Consider the following 18,891-nt stretch of genomic DNA (forward strand, 5'->3'; position numbering starts at 1 on the left):
TGCTTGGGAGGGTGGAGGGACAGCGCAGGAGGGGAAGACCCTCTATGAGATGGATTGATTCAGTAACTGGGGTAATCGGGATGGGTGTGTCAGAGGTGGTGCGGTTGGCGCAGGATAGAGCAGGGTTTAGAGCTGTTGTGCATAGCGTCGCTATGAGTTGGAAACGACTCGATGGCACATAACAACAACATCTAAAGCATCCTTAAGTATTGTAACTCGAGGCTTGAATTTTTTTTTTCAGTTCCTTCAGCTTAAGAAATGCTAAGCAAGTTTCTCCCTTTTAATTTTCTAATTCCAGCCCTTTGCACATTTTGTTTTAATACTTTGTCGTCCCTCACTGCATTTTGCACCTGCCAGATTGCAGTCTGATTTTATTCCTCTTCCACTTTTTGACTTTCTGTCATCGTTTCTGTTGGCTGGAGTAAACAGGAAATTGGAAGGCAAAGGCTGATGCAGGATAAATAGAGAGCCCCCAAGGACACAGCATAAGAAGCAAAAGGATGAAGAGTGGATCTGGAAGGACATTAACTAGCATATTATTACCCAGAGTTGAGGGGGCGGAAATTTATTCTTTCATATGGGATTATTTAGTTGCAAAATATACCCCTCAGCTCTTCCTACCCTGTTCTTTAACTGGAGTGAATTATAAAATCAAATTGGATGTTATTTGTGAAACAAACAAACAAAACCCCCAAAACTTATGTTAGTTTTTATAGCTGTAAGATTATTAGACAATTATCTAATGTGGTAAATAAAATTATGCTAACAAAACCATACTTATAAATCACATATATAATTTCCTATTCTGTTATTTGCACCAAAATCTTAAAATATTTTGAATAGTCTTATGTTGTCTATCTGCATTCCAGGTGAACCCCTCTCTATGGAGAAGTTAGGCTCCAGAAAATTATAGTTTCCACCTAATGACTCAGTCTATCTTTGACATGGATAATTTGTACAAACATGTAGGAGATGAGGTTTCATTTGGATCTTGGTATTGATTGTTCCTTTGTTAAATTTGCTTTTGCTTTTTTAAATTCTTATTTTATTACTGTACCATTTTCTAGTACCGTTGCCTAGGTAACATAGCTTTTAACTAAGGCAGTGATGTATATCTTTGGTAGTTGTACGATTTTCCTAGAGTAGTCTGATAAATGATTGTAATATTTGTATTCTTTTTCATTTTATAGTGCTCTGAGAATTTAGCAAATTATTCTATAAGGTTTTGATTATTTGTGTATCTCTTTCAGTGCTTTCTTCAATTTTGACCAGGCTGTTTTAAGAACTTTTATTTACTTATTTATTTTTAATTTTGGAGTTTATGATGTAGTCCATAGCAAATCGTGATGCTAATCCAAAGGTGGCACCTCTCTAGTGGTTTGAATCCACCAGTGGTTCTGTGGGAGAAGGTGGATAATTTCCTCCCTTTCATTTGATTTACAGCCTCAGAAAACCCAGTATGGGGTCAGCTATGATTAAGTTCTTACTTTACAGCAGCAATAAGTGAGTGAGAGTGAGTGATATCCTTTGTAGAGAAAAATTGTGCAGTATTTTGAAATAATAAGAAGAGATTTTCAGTGGAATGGATCTTTTCAATAGAATTCTGGATCCTCAAGAGATTATGTAATCCTGTAAAGGTTTCACATGATTGTATTTGAGATATATGCTTTCGCGAATAGGGCCAAAGAAATGAAGTTTGCATAGTGTATAGTCACTTCATTTGTATAGTTTACTGGCCAATCCCTGCAGGATTCATCCAATCATAAGGCAGGCTGCAGCCCAGGACCAAACAAAAATTATCAATCCACAAATACCCACCACTTACCCAGGAAATGCAAAGCCAAGCTTGACAAAAGTAACAACCTTTTGGGGTAGAAAACTAGGGCAGAGACAACTCAAATTATTTTTTTCTAAAGATCTGAGACAAAAGTCCACGTGGCTGTAAGAGCACCACCCAATGGCCTAAATCATAGTATTGTTAAGTGTTCGCAGGTTGAATAAACTCAAACCTGATCCTCCAGTAAAGACCAGATTACCCATCTTTCTTTTGCAGAGCAGCAACTGGTGGATTCAAATGGCTTACTTCTGAGTTGACAGTGTAGGAGAATGTCTATCTGTGTTTCATTGATTATACAAAGGCGTTTGACTGTGTGGATCATAACAAACTGTGGATGACTCTGAGAAGAATGGGAATCCCAGAACATTTAATCGTGCTAATGCGAAACCTATACGTGGACCAAGAGGCAGTAGTCAGAACAGAGGAGGGTAACGCTGCATGGTTCAAAATTGGGAAGGGTGTACACCAGGGATGTGTCCTGTCTCCATACCTTTTCAACCTGTATAAAGAGCAGATTATCTGGGAGGCTGGGCTCTATGAGAATTGTGGCATCAGGATTGGTGGAAGATCTATTAACAGTCTGTGTTATGCAGATGACACAATCCTGCTTGCTGAAACTGAGGAGGACTTCATGCACTTGCTGCAGAGGGTCAAGGACTGCAGCCTTCAGTATGGACTGAGGCTCAATGTCAAGAAGACAAAGATTCTCACCACTGGACCAATTGGTAGCATCAGGATGGATGGTGAAGAGATTGAGATTGTTCACAGCTTCAGTTTGCTCGGCTCCACGGTCAACACTCTTGGCACCAGCAGCCAGGAAATCAAAAAACGTATTGCGATGGGAAAGGCTGCTGTTAGTGACCTCTCTAAAGTACACAAGAGCACAGTGTCTCTCTGGAGACTAAGGTGCGTCTGATACAGTCCATGGTCTTTGCAATCACTTGTTATACATCAGAAAGTTGGACAATGACTAGGGAGGACAGAAGGAGAATTGATGCCTTTGAGCTGTGGTGCTGGAGAAGAGTATTGAATGTATCATGGACTGCCAAGAAAACAGATTCATCCTGTAGAGGATTAAACCAAGCAAGTCTTTGGAGACAAGGATTCTGGGGCTGCGTCTGACATATTTTGGGCATGTTGCAAGGAGGGACAGGTCCTTGGAGAGGGACATCATGCTTGGGAGGGTGGAGGGACAATGGCGCAAGAGGGGAAGACCCTCTGTGAGATGGATTGATTCAGTAACTGGGGTAATCGGGATGGGTGTGTCAGAGGTAGTGCGATTGGCACAGGATAGAGTAGGGTTTAGGGCTGCTGTACATAGGGTTGCTATGAGTCGCAAATGACTCGACAGCACATAACAACAACAAGACTCTATACTTTGCGGGACATAGTAATGTCTGAGATGTCACTACCACTAAACTTGAAAGGATGTAGGGATTCCAGAGCTAGGGATTTATATAGAACAGAGAAAGACTTGATTTTTACTAAAGCACATAGCCAATAGCAGATGACCCTTTATGGTCGGAGCTAGAGAAACGAATATTTAACCTCCTTCTCCATCTTCCTTCTATTTCTCATGAGAACTACCCATTGACAAAACTCTCTTTGGCATGTGAAATAAAGGAAATAGTGTTGATTCTCAGCATGCTGAAATAAGATGTTCTAGAGATTTTTCAAAATAAAGAAAATTCTAGATGGAGCTCTGGTGGCCTAGTAGCAGGAAGTGGCACTGCAATCCCAGAGGTACGCAGTTCAAGTCCATCAGATGCTCTGCTGGAGAAGGAGGGGCAGTCTCTTCCTGTACCAGTCAGATCCAATTTGACAGTACACGCACAAAAAATAATAAAATTTAAAAAAGAAAATTCTAACTCTAGAATTCATTAATAGTTGCATGCCTGTATTTATCCAATTGTTTATAAACATTTACTCATCATATTAGACACTCAGTTAGGTGTTAGAGATAAACAGATGAATAAGAAGCTATTCTTAAATTTCTGCGAGATAGCTATTTAGAGAAGGAAATTTGGGGAAATAATAGGCAACATTAGAGAGTCTCTCCACTACTTGTGCTTTTCCCCTCTTCTCTGTTTGTCTGTTTCTAAAAAAGAATAGAAGAGTAATTGGGAGGTAAGGAGTTTGTCTTTCAGTATAGTTTTTCTAGCATGGATGACTGAATCAAGTGGAGGGACAGGATTATACAAATGGGGCATGTGACCTATCCACAAAGGGATTGGCTAGCTACCATCAACAGTCTACAAGTCTCACCAATAAACTGAATGGCTCTACATGCAGAGAAAAAAAATCTTCCTGCACAAGAATCCCAGAACATTTGATTGTGCTTATATGAAACCTATACTTAGACCAGGAGATAGTCATCAGAACAGAGCAAGGAAACACTGCATGGTTCAAAATTGAGAAAGTTGTATGCCAGGATTGTGTCCTATCTCCATGCCTTCTCAATCTATATGCAGAACAGATTATCTGGGAGGCGAGGCTCTATGAGGAGAAATGTGGCATCAAGATTGGAGGAAGATTCATCAACAATCTGCATTATGCAGATGACACAACTCTGCTTGATGAAACTGAGGAGAACCTAAAGCACTTGCTGTGGAAGGTCAGGGACTGCAGCCTTCAATATGGTTTAATGTTCAATATCAAGAAAACAAAGATTCTCACCACTGAGCCTATTGGTAGCATCATGATAGATCAGGAGGAGATTGAGATTGTTAATGTCTTTAGTTTGCTTGGATCCACATCAACACTCTTGGTACCAGCATCGAGGAAATTATGAGATTATTATTTATAATTATTGCAATGAGAAAGCCTGCTGTTAGAGACCTCTCCAAAGTACTGAAGAGCAGTGATGTCACTCTGGAGACTAAGGTGTGCCCGATACAGGTCATGGTCTTTGCAATCACTTGCTATGTGTCAGAGAGCTGGACAGTGACTAGGGAGAATAGAAGGAGAATTGAAACCATTGAGCTGTGGTGCTGGAGAAGAGTATTGAATATCCCACAGACTGTTTAGAGAACTAACAGGCTCAACCTGGAGAGGGATAAACCAGGCTGCTCCTTGGAGGCAAGGATTCTTAAGCTTTGTCTCACATATTTTAAACATGTTGCGAGGAGGGGCCAGTCATTGGAGAGGGACATTATGCTTGAGAGGGTGGAGGGACAGCACAGGAGAGGAAGACCCTCTATGAGGTGGATTGATTCCGTGACTGGGGTAATGGGGATAGGTGTGTTGGAGACAGTGTATTGGCACAGAATAGAGCAGGGTTTAGGGTTCTTGTACATAGGGTCACTATGAGTCACAGGCGACTCAAAGGCACATAACAACAACCACCACTAGAAGACGAAGAAATCCTCCCCAGCCAGAGAAGAAAGACTTTTCCCACTCCAGTGAAGAGAAGGCAGGAAAATGTAGAATAAGCTTAGGGATGGCAGCAGTAGCCATGGCTGAACTGGAGAATTGATGTAAGATGGGACTTTGGGGGAAGGGTTGTTGGGTAGGAAGCCAATATTGGCAGGACTAAGAACTTGGGAGTGCAAGGCTCGAGGCTTAGGTGGCTGTTTGTACATTTTGGGAGCTATCTTGACTCTATTCGGTTATTAACCTAAATTATAACCTTTTGTCTTCCTCAGTCTGGTTCTTTGTGGTTGGTGAACTATCACACTGGATTTTAAACCCATAAAAGCAGTAATATTGGTGTTGAAATGAGTAGAAAGAAGTATGGGAGCCATGTCTGGCCTCATAAGGAATTGGTTTTGTGCTATTGATACTGTGGATGGGGACAGTTTCTCCCTTTGAAGTTGATAAAGGTCAGATATGGCACTTCCCACATGGCCTTTGCACTTTTTACAGAAGGGGGTGGTCTTTGCTCTTTTTAGAGAAGGCGAAGCACTTCCTGGAAAATCTGGACTAAACTGGGCAACTGGACTTAACAGGAGGGAAGATAAGGATTTTTCTTTTTTGTTTGTATTTTTTATCATAACATTTTTTATTGGATTTTTAGTGACAGTTACACAGCACTTTATGTTCCTATATGAGAATTTTTTAAGACTTTTAAAAAATTTTATTATTGGTGTGTGTGCGTGTACCATCAAATCAGATCTGACTGGTACAGGAGGAGAGTGTCCCTCATTTCCCGACAGAGCATCTGGTGGATTCGAACCATACTCCTCTGGGATTGCAGTGCAGCTTCTTGCCACTAGGCCACCAGAGCTCCCCTAAGAATATTTAAGTAAACTGGTCACATTAGTTACATCTTCAAAATATGTCAACATTTTCTTTGTTTTCAGTTGGTTCTATAGCCTATAGCCTAGTTTCCTTATCTTTGTATTATTGAGCTTTAATTTCATGCTGTTGTCTTTTCCTATTTGGGACCAATTATGAAAGGCACCTCAAATTTGAGATTTCTTGCCATGTTAAGAAAAGAAAAAAGAGATGAGATGCTGTCTTTCAAATTGTTGTTGCATGCCACTGAGTCAGAACTGACACATAGCTGACCCTTCAGCAGGTTTTCAGAGGCAATAAATCATATAGGAGGGAGCTTGGTGGCCTAGTGGTAAGACGTTGTGCTGCAATCCCAAAGGCATGTGGCTCTAATCCACCAGCTGCTCTGTAGAAGGATGAGCCATCTCCTCCTGTGCAATTTATTCCCTTTGAAAACTCCCTGAAGACTCCACAGCACATAAAAACAACATATCACACCTGAAGAGATTGCTTATTCTTCTCCTACTGAGCAGCTGGTGAATTCCAACCATACGTCTATGGGGTTGCAGCACAGCTTCTTACCACTAGGCCATCAGAGGTTAGGTTGTTGTTAGGTACCATCAAGACAAGTATGACTCATAGCAACCCTTTGAACAACAGATTTGAACCTTCCCCTACCCTGCACATCTTCATGATCTCCACTGTGCATGAGCCCATTATTATGGTCACTGTGTCAATCCATCTTGTTGTGGGTATTCCTCTCTATCTCTAGGACCCTCCACCTTACCCAGCATGATGTCTTGCCCCCCAAGACTGACCCCTCCTAACAACAAGCTCAAAGTGAGACCAAGTTACACCATCCTTACCTCTGAGGTACACCCGAGTTTCACTTCCTTCAATATGGGTTTGTTTGTGCAATTGTCATTTCATGGGATATTCAGTGCTCTTCACCAACACCACAACTAAAAGGCATCAATTCTTCTCTCATTCTTACTCATTGTATAGCTTTCAGAAACATATAGAATAGTTGAAAATACAATGGCTTTGGTCAGGTACACCTTAGTCTTTTGGGTAGACAAAATTTATTAGAGAAAATAGTGCATTCAATCTCATTCAGCTTTTCAAGATAAGTTTTATCTGGAAGTCTTCTGAACTGCCTCAAAATTTATTGCTGTCAAATTGAAACTGACCCATAGTTGACTCTCAGTTTGGTTTCTTTTTTTTAAATTTAAATTTATTATTAATTTCAGTAAAAATTTACAGAGACTTTGGATTTCCATTCATTCATTGCTGCAGTATTCTCCCCTCCCAACCCTCCCCTCTTGGAAAAGTAAAAGACAAATTCTTTCATTGTTTTAAAATCCCTCCTCCAGGTCCACTCCACCATGTAGCCTTCGCTCTAGACTCCTGTCATGATAAAATACCTAATCACATATCCCTTTTAAACAGTTTTCTCCTTCATCTGTTTCAATGCAGTATACATTATTGAAACCATCTTTTTCAGTCTCTTCCCACCCCCAAGGTCAGTCCTGTTTTACAACATTGGCACCATGCAGTATTTGTCCTTTCAATTTGGTTTCTAAATCTGTAAACTGTAAGGGAGAAGATTGTCTACCTTTGTCCCTCAGAAGTGCTGATGATTTCAAACTGCTGGGTGGAGCAGCCTTTGGGTTAGCAGTGCAACTCCCTATGGACTACGCTACCAAAGCTCCCTGGAGCCGTGAGCATCACTTATTATGGGATTGCACACTAATCTCTGTGGACACCAGGATTTCTGCTGACTCTAAAGGAGATCAATATAGCATTCAAAGGTTGGTGAATTTAAGTTTAAGCAAGTTCTTCCTGAAATTTTGCTTAACAGGGACTAAGTGCTGTTAGTGTGGGTGTTATTACAGGTATGTTTTATTAGGGGGAAACACTTGCCTTTTGGTTTGAGATAAGGTGTCCTTAGCAACTCCACTTAGTTCTGGTTTCAAGGTAGGTGCAGATTTATAGAAGTAGTCTACTTCTATAAAACTGTTTCTTCTCTGCTCTTTTGGTTGTCTTCTTAATCTTTTGCTCCTGGTTAGTAGAGGTCCATCACATAAAGAGAACTCTGTTGGCGTAGTGGATAGAAAGTGATGCTACCAAGCCAAAGGTAGATGATTTTAATCTACAGCCCTCAGGCCTGGTTTTAATTGTGTTTGGTCAAACATTCTTCGAGGTCACTGATCTGTCAAATGCGACAATGGTTACCCACGGTGGACAGTGTTTGGTGGAGCTCCCTGATTAAAACAAGCTTGGAAGCAGCAGTAACATCCATTTCTGAAAAAGCTTGCCTCCAGAAATCCTTTGAACCTGAAGAAACGATGAAAGTTATACAAATGTTCAGTTCATAAGGTTGCCATGAGTCGCCTATGACTCAACGACCTTAACAACAACAGTACAGACCCACAGTTGTGTTTTAGATGGTTGTTCAAAAGTTTTAAGATCTTGGACACCACTATTGAAATAATTTGGTGTAAACCTAGACTGTATCTTAGGCATTTTCACTAGTCACCAGCTGGCTTTCTTTTCAGAATATTCCTCCCTCTTTCTGTCTTTTATAACAATCCTCTAAGTCATTAGTTATGCTGCCTTATGGAACTCCAAAATTCACTCCAGGCTTGACCTTCCCTCTAGCTGTTTATTTCCTCTAGGCCACAATAAAAATGCAGCAATTCGAAGTACTGGGTTTAGCTGCACATTGCTGGTGTGAAGCTGATTAAAGTAATTCCTCTTAACTTGTGAATGAAATTAACTCTTTTAAAAGGCATATTTGCATTTTAATGGCAGTCCCTTAGCACAAATTAATGTCTAATTGGTTGAATGTGTGATAGTAAATTTTAGTAGGGAGAAAGTTGGGAGGTGGTGGTGTTATTCCTTGATTCTATAAATTTACAAGAGCTGCTACTGTCAAAGCTTCAAGACTCTCACCTCTCAGTATTCTTCCGTGTGATCTGAGTTTGCTTCCTGAAGCTAATATTCCCAAAAAGCTCTTTGGCTCTAATTTTAATTAACACTTTCCAATTTTCTTCTTTGACCATTCCACATGTTCTGCAGCTTGATAAATTATCTTTCCTAACATATTTGATTTCCCTTTTTCTCTTTTGGCATTCCTTAGATTTCCTTCATGAAACGATTTCTTCAACTTGTCTCTGCGTGTCTGTATTCCCCAGGAGTCCAGCTGTGGCCTTCAGTTCTCTCACTATGCACACTCCCATGACTTCAGTTATCATTCATTTATTCATTCAATATATATAGCGTCGCCAGAACACTTAATTGTGTTCATGCAAAACCTGTACATATATCAAGAAGCAGCTGAGCAAAACAAGAGAACATAGTACTGTGAGACTACTGTAGGGGTGGCTGAATCCCCTGGTCAAGGCCTGGTTTGGCCAAAATAAATTAATAAAAGAATTGAGTAGAGCAGGAAAAACTGGTAATATAGTTCCTGTGCTCTAGGAGTATTACAGAGTACAGAAATTTTAGTGGCTCTTTTCTTTAGTTTTTTAATTTATATTAGTTTGCTTACAAAGTTCATATGCATTGTGTTTCACAATATTCTTCATTTACATTGTGTTTCATTTCCATTATGTTGTAGAAAATTAATCACAGTTTGGCCTTGCCCATCATTACCCTATCTTTTCAGGTCGCTGCAAGATCCTTCCCATTTCCTTTACTCCCTCCCTCCACTTACCAAATTATGCAACCCTGTGGTTTCACCCCTATTTATCCTGCCTCTTTCCCTCTTGGCTCTTAAAAGAGTCATTGTTCAGTGCCACAGCAAGAGAAATAGCACCTAAAAGAGCCATTGTTTGTCTTGCTTAAAGTGGTCCTGATGTGGGCCAACTCCCTGTTGCAATAAGCAGAGTCTGATCAGAGCTCTGGAAACTCAAAAGTCACAAAGATCAAGGATGTCTCACATGGTTAGAAGTCATGGTGTAGGCTTAGCCCTTGTTGCAGCAAGCAAATTGTGGCCAGGGCACTGGAAAATCAATGGCCAACAAGGTCAGGCATGCCCATCTTGCTGAGAAGAACAAGGATATAGGAGTGAAGGTGGAAATATAGGAAAGTTTATTAACAAAAGTATACTCTCAAGAGAGAAACCAGTCACTCTCTGTGGAAAGTAGAAAAATGGAGAGGACCCTGGGCTATAATGAAGTAGGTGTTATTACAGCCAGTAACTTCCCCTTGAGGTGGTCTTTATACAAATATAGGCTAGTGGTGTCCAGGCCTATGGGATTTTGTCAAAGGAAGTTCAAAACTTAGTGAAATGTTCTCACTCTGGTCCATCTTCCTTTATGTCACTGGCTGCATGAGGGGTTTCATGTACCTAAAATGTGAACTAGGTCACTTCAGAATAGTCCTTAACTGTGCATGTCTGGACTGTGAAGCATTGAGGTTCTCCCTCTGTTGTTGTTAAGTGCCGTCAAGTCGCCTGTGACTCATAGCGACACTATGTACAAAAGCCCTAAAACCCTGCTCTATCCTGTGCCAATCTTATTGTCCCCCCCATACCTACCCCCCGATTACCCCAGTCACTGAATCAATCCATCTCATTGAGAATCTTCCTCTCCTGTGCTGTCCCTCCACCCTCCCAAGCATGACATCCCTCTCCAAGCACTAGTCCCTCCAAAGTATGTCAGATGCAGCTTCAGAATCCTTGCCTTCAAGGAGCAGCCTTTTCTCACCTTCTCTAGGACGAATTTGTTTCTTGTAGCAATCCATGATATATTCAATACTCTTCTCCAGCATCACAGCTCAAAGGCATCAATTCTCCTTCTATCATTCCTAGTCATTGTCCAGCTGTCCAATGCGTAGCTAGTAATTGGAAAAATCATGGCCTGGATCAGGTGAACCTTAGTCTCCAGACTGACATAATTGCTCCGTAGTACTTTGTAAAAGTCTCTGACAGCAAACTTTCCCAATGCAATCTGTCTTTATATATTCTCGCTGCTGGTACCAAGAGTGTTGACTGTGGAGCCAAGCAAACTAAAACTGTTAACAATCTCGATCTCTGATTGGTAGAATCTGTTCTTAGTTATCCTGCCCTTTCTTTGCTCTCTGTTAGCTCCTTACTTCCTTTTTCATGAATTTCTACTTTCTTTATCTTGGCAATTTTATTGAGGTCTTAACAGAAACTAAAAGGTGGCCCTGTGCTTTTTATGGGTCTTTGTTCTCTTTCCCATCTTGTTGGTATCCACCAGACCGGTTTTCCTACCCAATCTTGCCTCATTGCACTTGACTTACTAATGTGGTCTCTACCAAACATTGCATATTTCAAAATCAGTAAAGTTGTGCATCAGGTTTGTATCCTTTCTCCTCACCTATTCAACCTGTACACTAAGCAAATAATTTGAAAGGATGGATAATATGGAGAAGAATGAGGCATCAGGACTGGAGGAAGACTCCATACTATTCATTCACATTGTGTTCCATACAATCATTACTATTCATTATGTTTTACAAAATTAATCACCATTGAATTATGTCTACCATTACCATATACTCTACAATGAAATAATTTTTACCCCTAATTTCTCAGGGAAATGCAATCATACTTGCATGGTACATATTGTTTTGTGCCATCAAGTCATCTGTGACCCATAGTGACCCTATGCATAATAGCTCTGAACTCTGCCCTATCTTGAGCCAGTCTTACTGTCTCTGACACACTTAACTCCATTATCTCAGTTACTGTGTCAATGCATCTGATCCAGGGTCTTCCCCTCTTGCGTTGCCCTTCCCCCCTTCCAAGCAGTGTTCTAGTTTCCACATCAGCCTCTTTTATATATGTTAGCAGCTAAGTAATCTAAGTAACCTATTCATCTCACTAATGCAAAGAGCCATTTCTTGAGGAAAGAACTAGGGCCAGCACTTGAAACACATTTTTAATCACTCATGTATTCTGTTCTTGGGCTGATTTGATTCTAATATAATGAAGCAGGTTTATATGATTAGATGGCTAATAAGCACACTGTCTTGAAACTCTGTCTCCATGCTAAGGCAAATCATCTCTCTTGGATGAGATGGATTGATTCAGTGACTGGGTAATGACTGTTGTACATAGGGTTGCTATGAGTCGCAGGCGATTTCGGCACATAACAACAACATATTTGTCCAATATCAATCAATTGGATTATGTTGTTGTTATGTGCCATCGAGTTGCCTATGACTCATAGTGACCCTATGTACAATAGCTCTGAAACCTGCCCTATCACTGACTTTGACACACCTACTGCTATTATCCCAGTTACTGTGTCAATCCATCTCATCCAGGGTCTTTCTTTCTTGTGCTGTCCCTCCAACCTTCCAAGCATGATGTCCTTCTCCAAGGACTGGTACCTCCTGACCACATGCCAGGGTGTATTTGAGACAGAACATCAAAATCCTTGCCTTCAAGGAGAAACTTGGTTTCACCCTCTCCAAAACTGTTTGTTCTCTTGGTGGTGCATGACATGTTCAATATTCTTCTCCAACACCACAACTCAAAGGCAATTAATTATTCTTCTGTCATCCCTAGTCATTGTGAAGCTCTCTGATGCATGGCAAGTAATTGTGAAGACCATGACCTGGATCAAGCACACCTTAGTCCCTAGACATCATTACTCGTCAGCACTTTGGAAAGGTCCCTGACAGCTGACTTCCCCAATGAAATTTTTTTTTTATTTTATTTCCTCAATGCTAGTGTCAAGAATGTTGATTGTGAAGCCATGCAAGCTGAAATTGTTAACAATCTTAATCTCTTCTCCCTAATAGTGCTGCCAGTTGGCCCAGTGGTGAGAATCTTTGTCTTCTTAATGTTGAGTTTCAGTCCATATTGCAGACTACAGTCTCTGACCTTCTGCAGCACACACTTCAGGTCCTCCTCAGTTTTGGCAACAAGGTAGTGTCATCTGCGTAAGGCAGGTTGTTGATGAGCCTTCCTCCAATCATGGTGCCACATTCCTCCTCATAAAGCCCAACCTCTCAAATGATCTGTTCTGCATACAGATTGAAAAGGTATGGAGACAGGATGCATGCCTAATGCACTCCTTTCCCAGTTTTGAACCATGAAGTGTTTCCTTGCTCTGTTCTGAGGACTGCTTTTTGGTCCAAGTATAGGTTTCACATGAGCACAATCAAGTGTTCTGGGATTCTCACTCCTCTCAAGGTTAGCTACAATTTGTGGTAATCCATACAGTCAAATGCCTTTGCATAGTCAATGAAACAGATAGACAGTATAGAAAGTGATTATATTACAGTTTACTTCTGAAATAAAGGAGTTAGAATAGCAATACATATTTTGGGGGAATACAATTCAATCCATAACTTGTAATTACTATGGAAAAAAAAAATCACCAAACCCCAAATGGAATATCTCTCATGGTATAATTGACACAAAGTCTGTATCTGCTTAAGTATCCAAAGTTTAAATTTCTGCTCCTGAATTTAGGTTTTGTGTCCTTTCTGAAGAAGATTCCTCATTGAATGTTGATTCAAACAGTGCAAGGATGGACTTTTTGAAAACGTTCTTGAAGTTCTCCCCAATAAATAAGTATAGTATGGGAGAAAAAAGAGTATTGAAAGAAGTGGTTATCACTGTAAGTATCAGAACCAATTGCAAAAATGGTGACTGGGTCTTACTTAGACTTAAGCCCTGAAATATGTGGTAGGGCATCCAACACATGAAGAAAGAGAGAACGGCTGTCATCATGACTTTGAAGGGTTTGCTGGACTTAACCAGGCCCCTCTCTTTTATCTTGTGGGCTACTCTCCCATAACAAAATGTAATGATGAAGAAAGGCACAAGGAAGCCTACCAAGAAGCGACTAACAAAACAGGCTGTGTGAATCCTTTTCCTCAATGCTTCCATCTCTGTGCTTTTCCAGTTAGCAGATACAGCATAGTTATTTCGGCAGATCACTGTTCCTTTAGGATTTTCGTGGGTCTCTCTGAAGACCATGTAGGGTATGCTGAGGGCAGTGGCAGAGATCCAAACTCCCAGGATGATGCTGGAAGCCCAGCGTGGGGTTCGGTGCAGCTGTGACCACACAGGGTGGAGCGTGAGAAGATAACGATCAAGACTGATGGCTGAGAGGAAGAACACAGAGGCATACATTCCCACAGATAAAGAGCTGTTGAAGACCTTGCACATGGCAGTTCCAAAGTTCCAGTGATTGTTTTGAAGGTAGGAAATGGCCATGAATGGCATAATCAATGTTGAAAAAAAATATGAGAGAATGAGATGAAAAAATAAGAGGGTGTTGACGGTCTTCTTCATTTTGAATTTTAACACCCATAAATAGAGGCCATTAGTGATGGTACCAATTACAAATGATATAAACAAAGGAAGGGCTATGACCAGACTGTTTTTTGAGTCTGGAAGTAGAATGTGAGTGCTGTTACTTACTAAAGAAGAGATATTGACTAGGGGATCAGTATAGTTGATCGTATCCATAACTTCTGTGTCGTGAGAAACTGTGAAAATAACAATAAATAAAAAAATCATACTGAAAAATAAAATGTATAGATTAATGTGGTAGTTTTGCACAGTTGTTTTTGTTGTTGTTATGTGCTGTCGAGTCGCTTGCGACTCATAGCGACCCTATGTACAACAGCCCTAAACCCTGCTCTATCCCGTGTCAATCTTTTTTTAAAAAAATTTTTTTTTAATTCCCCCCTCCCCCGTGTCAATCTTATTATCTCCGACACACCTATCCGCCTTACCCCAGTGACGAATCAGTCCAGCTCACCGAGGGTCTTCCTCTCCTGCACTGTCCCTCCACCCTCCCAAGCATGACTTCCCTCTCTAAGGACTGGTCCCTCCTTACAACATGTCCAAAGCATGTCAGGTGAAGCTTCAGAAAAATCACAATATTTTATCATATTTAAAGATTTCTATAACAAATCAAAGCAATTCATTTTAAGGATCATTGTATGAGAAATTATGCTGAGATTAACTGAAGCATCAAAAATAGAAATAATGCAGAAGACTGAAATAAATGTAAAAGAGAAATGCAGTCTGGGTCATTTTGACAATTATTAATGAAGTCATTAACTTAGGTAGCTAAAAAGAATCTTTCTGACCCCTCTTAATAAGCAAACCTCCTTAAAATAGGCCAAATCAGAATCAGCTTTACTTGACAAAAGGCCTGGTTAATGTCAGTGTTGCTAATGAGATTAATTAGAATGACAAAAATAACAGCAAATATTGCAAATTAGCGATCATGGGAAGTTATAATTACATTTCTCATCTAAGTTAACAATATATAGTAAATGCTATTATCTAGTATCCCAGTAATTAGTACAGTGCAAACAGATATTCATAATGGGAGCCCAAGGACACTGCAAGATTGCCAAGTGTTCTCAGCCCTGTCCATGAAAGAGGAAGGAATATTGGAGATTGTAGCAGTAGTTCTTTTTCACTTGGGAGAGAAAGGAAAGAAGTCACAGAACTTACATTTATCTGATACTTGTTATATCCAGGAGATTGACATAGAAACAATCTGTTGTTTCTCAGAAAACCTATAAGACAAATATTTAAACAGAAGAGAGAGGCTTAAAAGAATTAAGTTTTGTATTTATCAATATCTTCTGCCCTGTTTCCTTTGTGGTAAGTGGGAAATTGCACTATTGTTTCAAGTTACATATTTGAAAATTGGTAACTCATGTGGTTTTTATTATAATTGTACTGAAGAGCAATGGTGTCACTCTGGAGACTAAAGTGCACCTGGTCTTTGCAGTCACTTGTACAGGCCATGGTCTTTGGAGTCACCTTGGTATTTGTCAGAGAGTTGGACAATGACTAGGGAGGATAGAAGGAGAATTGATGCCTTTGAGCGGTGATGCTGGAGAAGAGTATTGAATATACCATAGACTGCTAAGGAAACGAACAGGTCCAACCTAGAGAGGGTTAAACCAGGCTGCTCCTTGGAGGCAAGGATTCTGAGGCTTTATCTAACATATTTTGGATATCTTGCAAGGAGGCACCAGGCCTTGGAGAAGGATGTCATGCTTGGGAGGGTGGAGGGACAGCGTAGGAGAGGAAGACCCTCTATGAGATGGATTGATTCAGTGACTGGGGTAATGCGTGTAGGTGTGTCAGAGACAGTGAATTGACACAGGATAGAGCAAGGGTTAACTCTGTTGTACATAGGGTCACTATGAGCTGCAGGCGACTCGACGGCACATAACAACAACAACAATAACAAATCAGAATAATTGATTATCCAGAATATTCCATATCTTGATTATATTTAGCATAATTCCTATAGTATTGCAAGGAAAATCTGAAAATATCTTAGAAAATAGCTGTTAGATATAGTGAAGGATCTTTTGTGAAAAACAATATATTCACACTTTGTAAACAAACCAGGACAATATTTTAACAAGATATTATAAACTGTTCATATTGACTATTTTGCTTTTGACAAATCAGATAGCAGAATGTAAATTTCTAATGAGTGACACATTTCCCCCTCTATAAGCAAAAATATTCTAAGAATTCTTTTTTTATTGCTGTCATCAAGCCAATTCTAATCCATGGCAACCCTGTCCAGGTGTGTCAAAGTATAATTGCTCTAGGTTGCAACACCTCCATGATACATCTTCAAGGATATGAACCTGTATGGCTAAGCACGATTGATAACAGTGCATCTAAATTCCAAAATCAATCTCCATAATAGTCTATGTGTTTCCTACTGCCAAAGGGGCCCTTTAGAGTAGTGAGAGAAGATCTCCACCCTGAAACCCACAGCGTCCCTTTTCAGCAGGAAGTAGCTAAGAGAATACGCCATCCCCTTTTCCTTATGAATCAGGGTGAAGTCTCTCTCAGGGAGGAGTGATAGGGAATGGCAAAGGACACACTGACAAAGGAGATTAATCAGAACTGGCTTTGACAAACACTGTGGCAATTGGACAATTAAAACAGACATTCGGGGTGGGGGAAGAACGAACTGGGGAGGAGGGTAGAGAAAATAGTGCAACAATGAATGAATGAGAACCCAAAATCTCTGTAAATGTTCATTAAAACTAATAAAAAAAAAAAGAAATGGTGAGATGAAGAGAGTGAGTTGGGATTCAGACAACTCTGAGTTTAAATCCCACCTTATAAAACTACTTAAACCCCCCCCCGAAAAAGTATAATTGTGCTCCATTGAGTTTTTAAGGCTGTGTCCTTTGTGAGCCGATTGTCAGACCTGTCTACTGATGTTCCTCTGGGTGTGTTTGAACTGCCAATCTTTTTGTTAGTATTTGAAATTAAACCTTTTTATTCCACCCACAGGCTTTTAAGATTATATATAGAATAGAAATGAAACAATTGCTGTTTAAATGCCCAAGTTTCGTAAGTGAATTTTACATTCAGAGGAGTTGCCTTCTAAGGGTACTTAACAGTGCTCATGTGAAACCTATACGTAGATCAAGAAGACGTGATATAAACAGAGCAAGGAAGCAGTGCAGTTTAAAATCAGAAATGATATTTGTATGTCTGTGTGTGTGTGAGGGCCATATCCTTTTCCCATATGTATTCAATCTGAATGTAGAACAAATACTTTGAAAAGCTGGACCATCTGAAGACGAATGTGACACCTGGATAGGAGGAGGCTCATCAACAACCTGCACCATACAGATGACACAGCCTTACTTGCTGAAAGTGAGAGGACTTGAAACACTTGTTGCAGAGGATAAATGACTACAGCCTTCAATATGGATTCCATTACCATATTAAGAAAACAAAAATTCTCACCACTGGGGCAATGGACAACATCATGATACATGGAGAAAAGATAGAAATTGTTAATGACTTGATCTTGCTTGGTTCCACTATTAACACCCCTGGCACAAGCAGCCAGGAAATCAAAAGATGTGTTGTATTGGGGAAGCCAGCTGTCAGTGACCCCTCCATAATGCTGAAAAGCACAGCCATTAACTTGAAGAATAAGGTGCCCCTGATATAAACTAAAATCTTTTAAATTATTTGCTATGCATATGAAAGTTGGACAATGAATAAGGATGACAGAAAATAGATTCTGTGCCTTTTAGTTGTGGTGTTGGAAAAATGTGCTAAATGGACTGCCAAAAGGCCAAACAAGTATGTCTTGGAAAAGATGCAGCCAGTATGCCCCTTGAAGGCAAGGATAGTGCAACTTCATCTCACTTGGGCATATTGTTAGGATGGGCTAGTTCTTAGAAAAGGACATCATGCTCAGAAAAGTAGAGGGTCAGTGAAGGAGAAGACCTTGAATGAGCTAGATTGACACAGTGACTCTAATAGTAGGCTCAGGTGTTTATCAGAGTTGATAAAGACAGCACAGGATAGGGCAAGGTGCAGATCTATTGGTCATAGGGTCATGATGAGTTGTAGTCAATCAATGGCATTAAGCAAGAACAACACAGGAGTTGCAAAAATCTTAACTTAGGAGGAAAATATTTTAGTTTTATGCACTGGGAATAAGAAGTGAAGTTTGTAGGGTGTGTAATGGCTAGACAGTGGTGTGTCAAAGAATAGAAACTTGAGAAAAAAAGAAATTGTGCGATAAGTCCTAGGATCATGAATACCAGCAAGGGGACTAACGGGGCACAGGAAACATCTGCCAGAAAATTATTTGATATCGACTTGGAACCAACACATAGCTGATCCTCCAGCAGGTTTTCAGAGGCAGTAAATCTCACCAGAGATTTCCCATCCTCTTCCTGAGGAGTAGTAACTCATGGATTTAAACCATGTGCCTTGGGATTGCAAAGACCATGATTTGTATCAGGTGCAGTCTCTACACTGAAAGTTCTTAGGTGTGAAGTGAGTTGTGTGTTACGATGCAAAGACATTTGACTGTGTG

General features: G+C 40.2%; 1 protein-coding gene across 1 annotated transcript; it reads right to left on the bottom strand.

The window, feature by feature from the left end:
- Nucleotides 1–13,484: 13,484 nt before the first annotated feature.
- GPR33 (G protein-coupled receptor 33) lies at nt 13,485–14,513 on the bottom strand. The gene has a single exon (XM_006889994.1). The coding sequence runs from the start codon at nt 14,511–14,513 to the stop codon at nt 13,485–13,487; it is 1,029 nt and encodes a 342-aa protein (XP_006890056.1).
- Between the last annotated feature and the right edge of the window lie 4,378 nt (nt 14,514–18,891).

Source organism: Elephantulus edwardii, unplaced genomic scaffold, assembly GCF_000299155.1.
Source record: "Elephantulus edwardii isolate Elephantulus edwardi_28Jun2011 unplaced genomic scaffold, EleEdw1.0 scaffold00084, whole genome shotgun sequence".
Taxonomy (NCBI): Eukaryota; Metazoa; Chordata; class Mammalia; order Macroscelidea; family Macroscelididae; genus Elephantulus; species Elephantulus edwardii.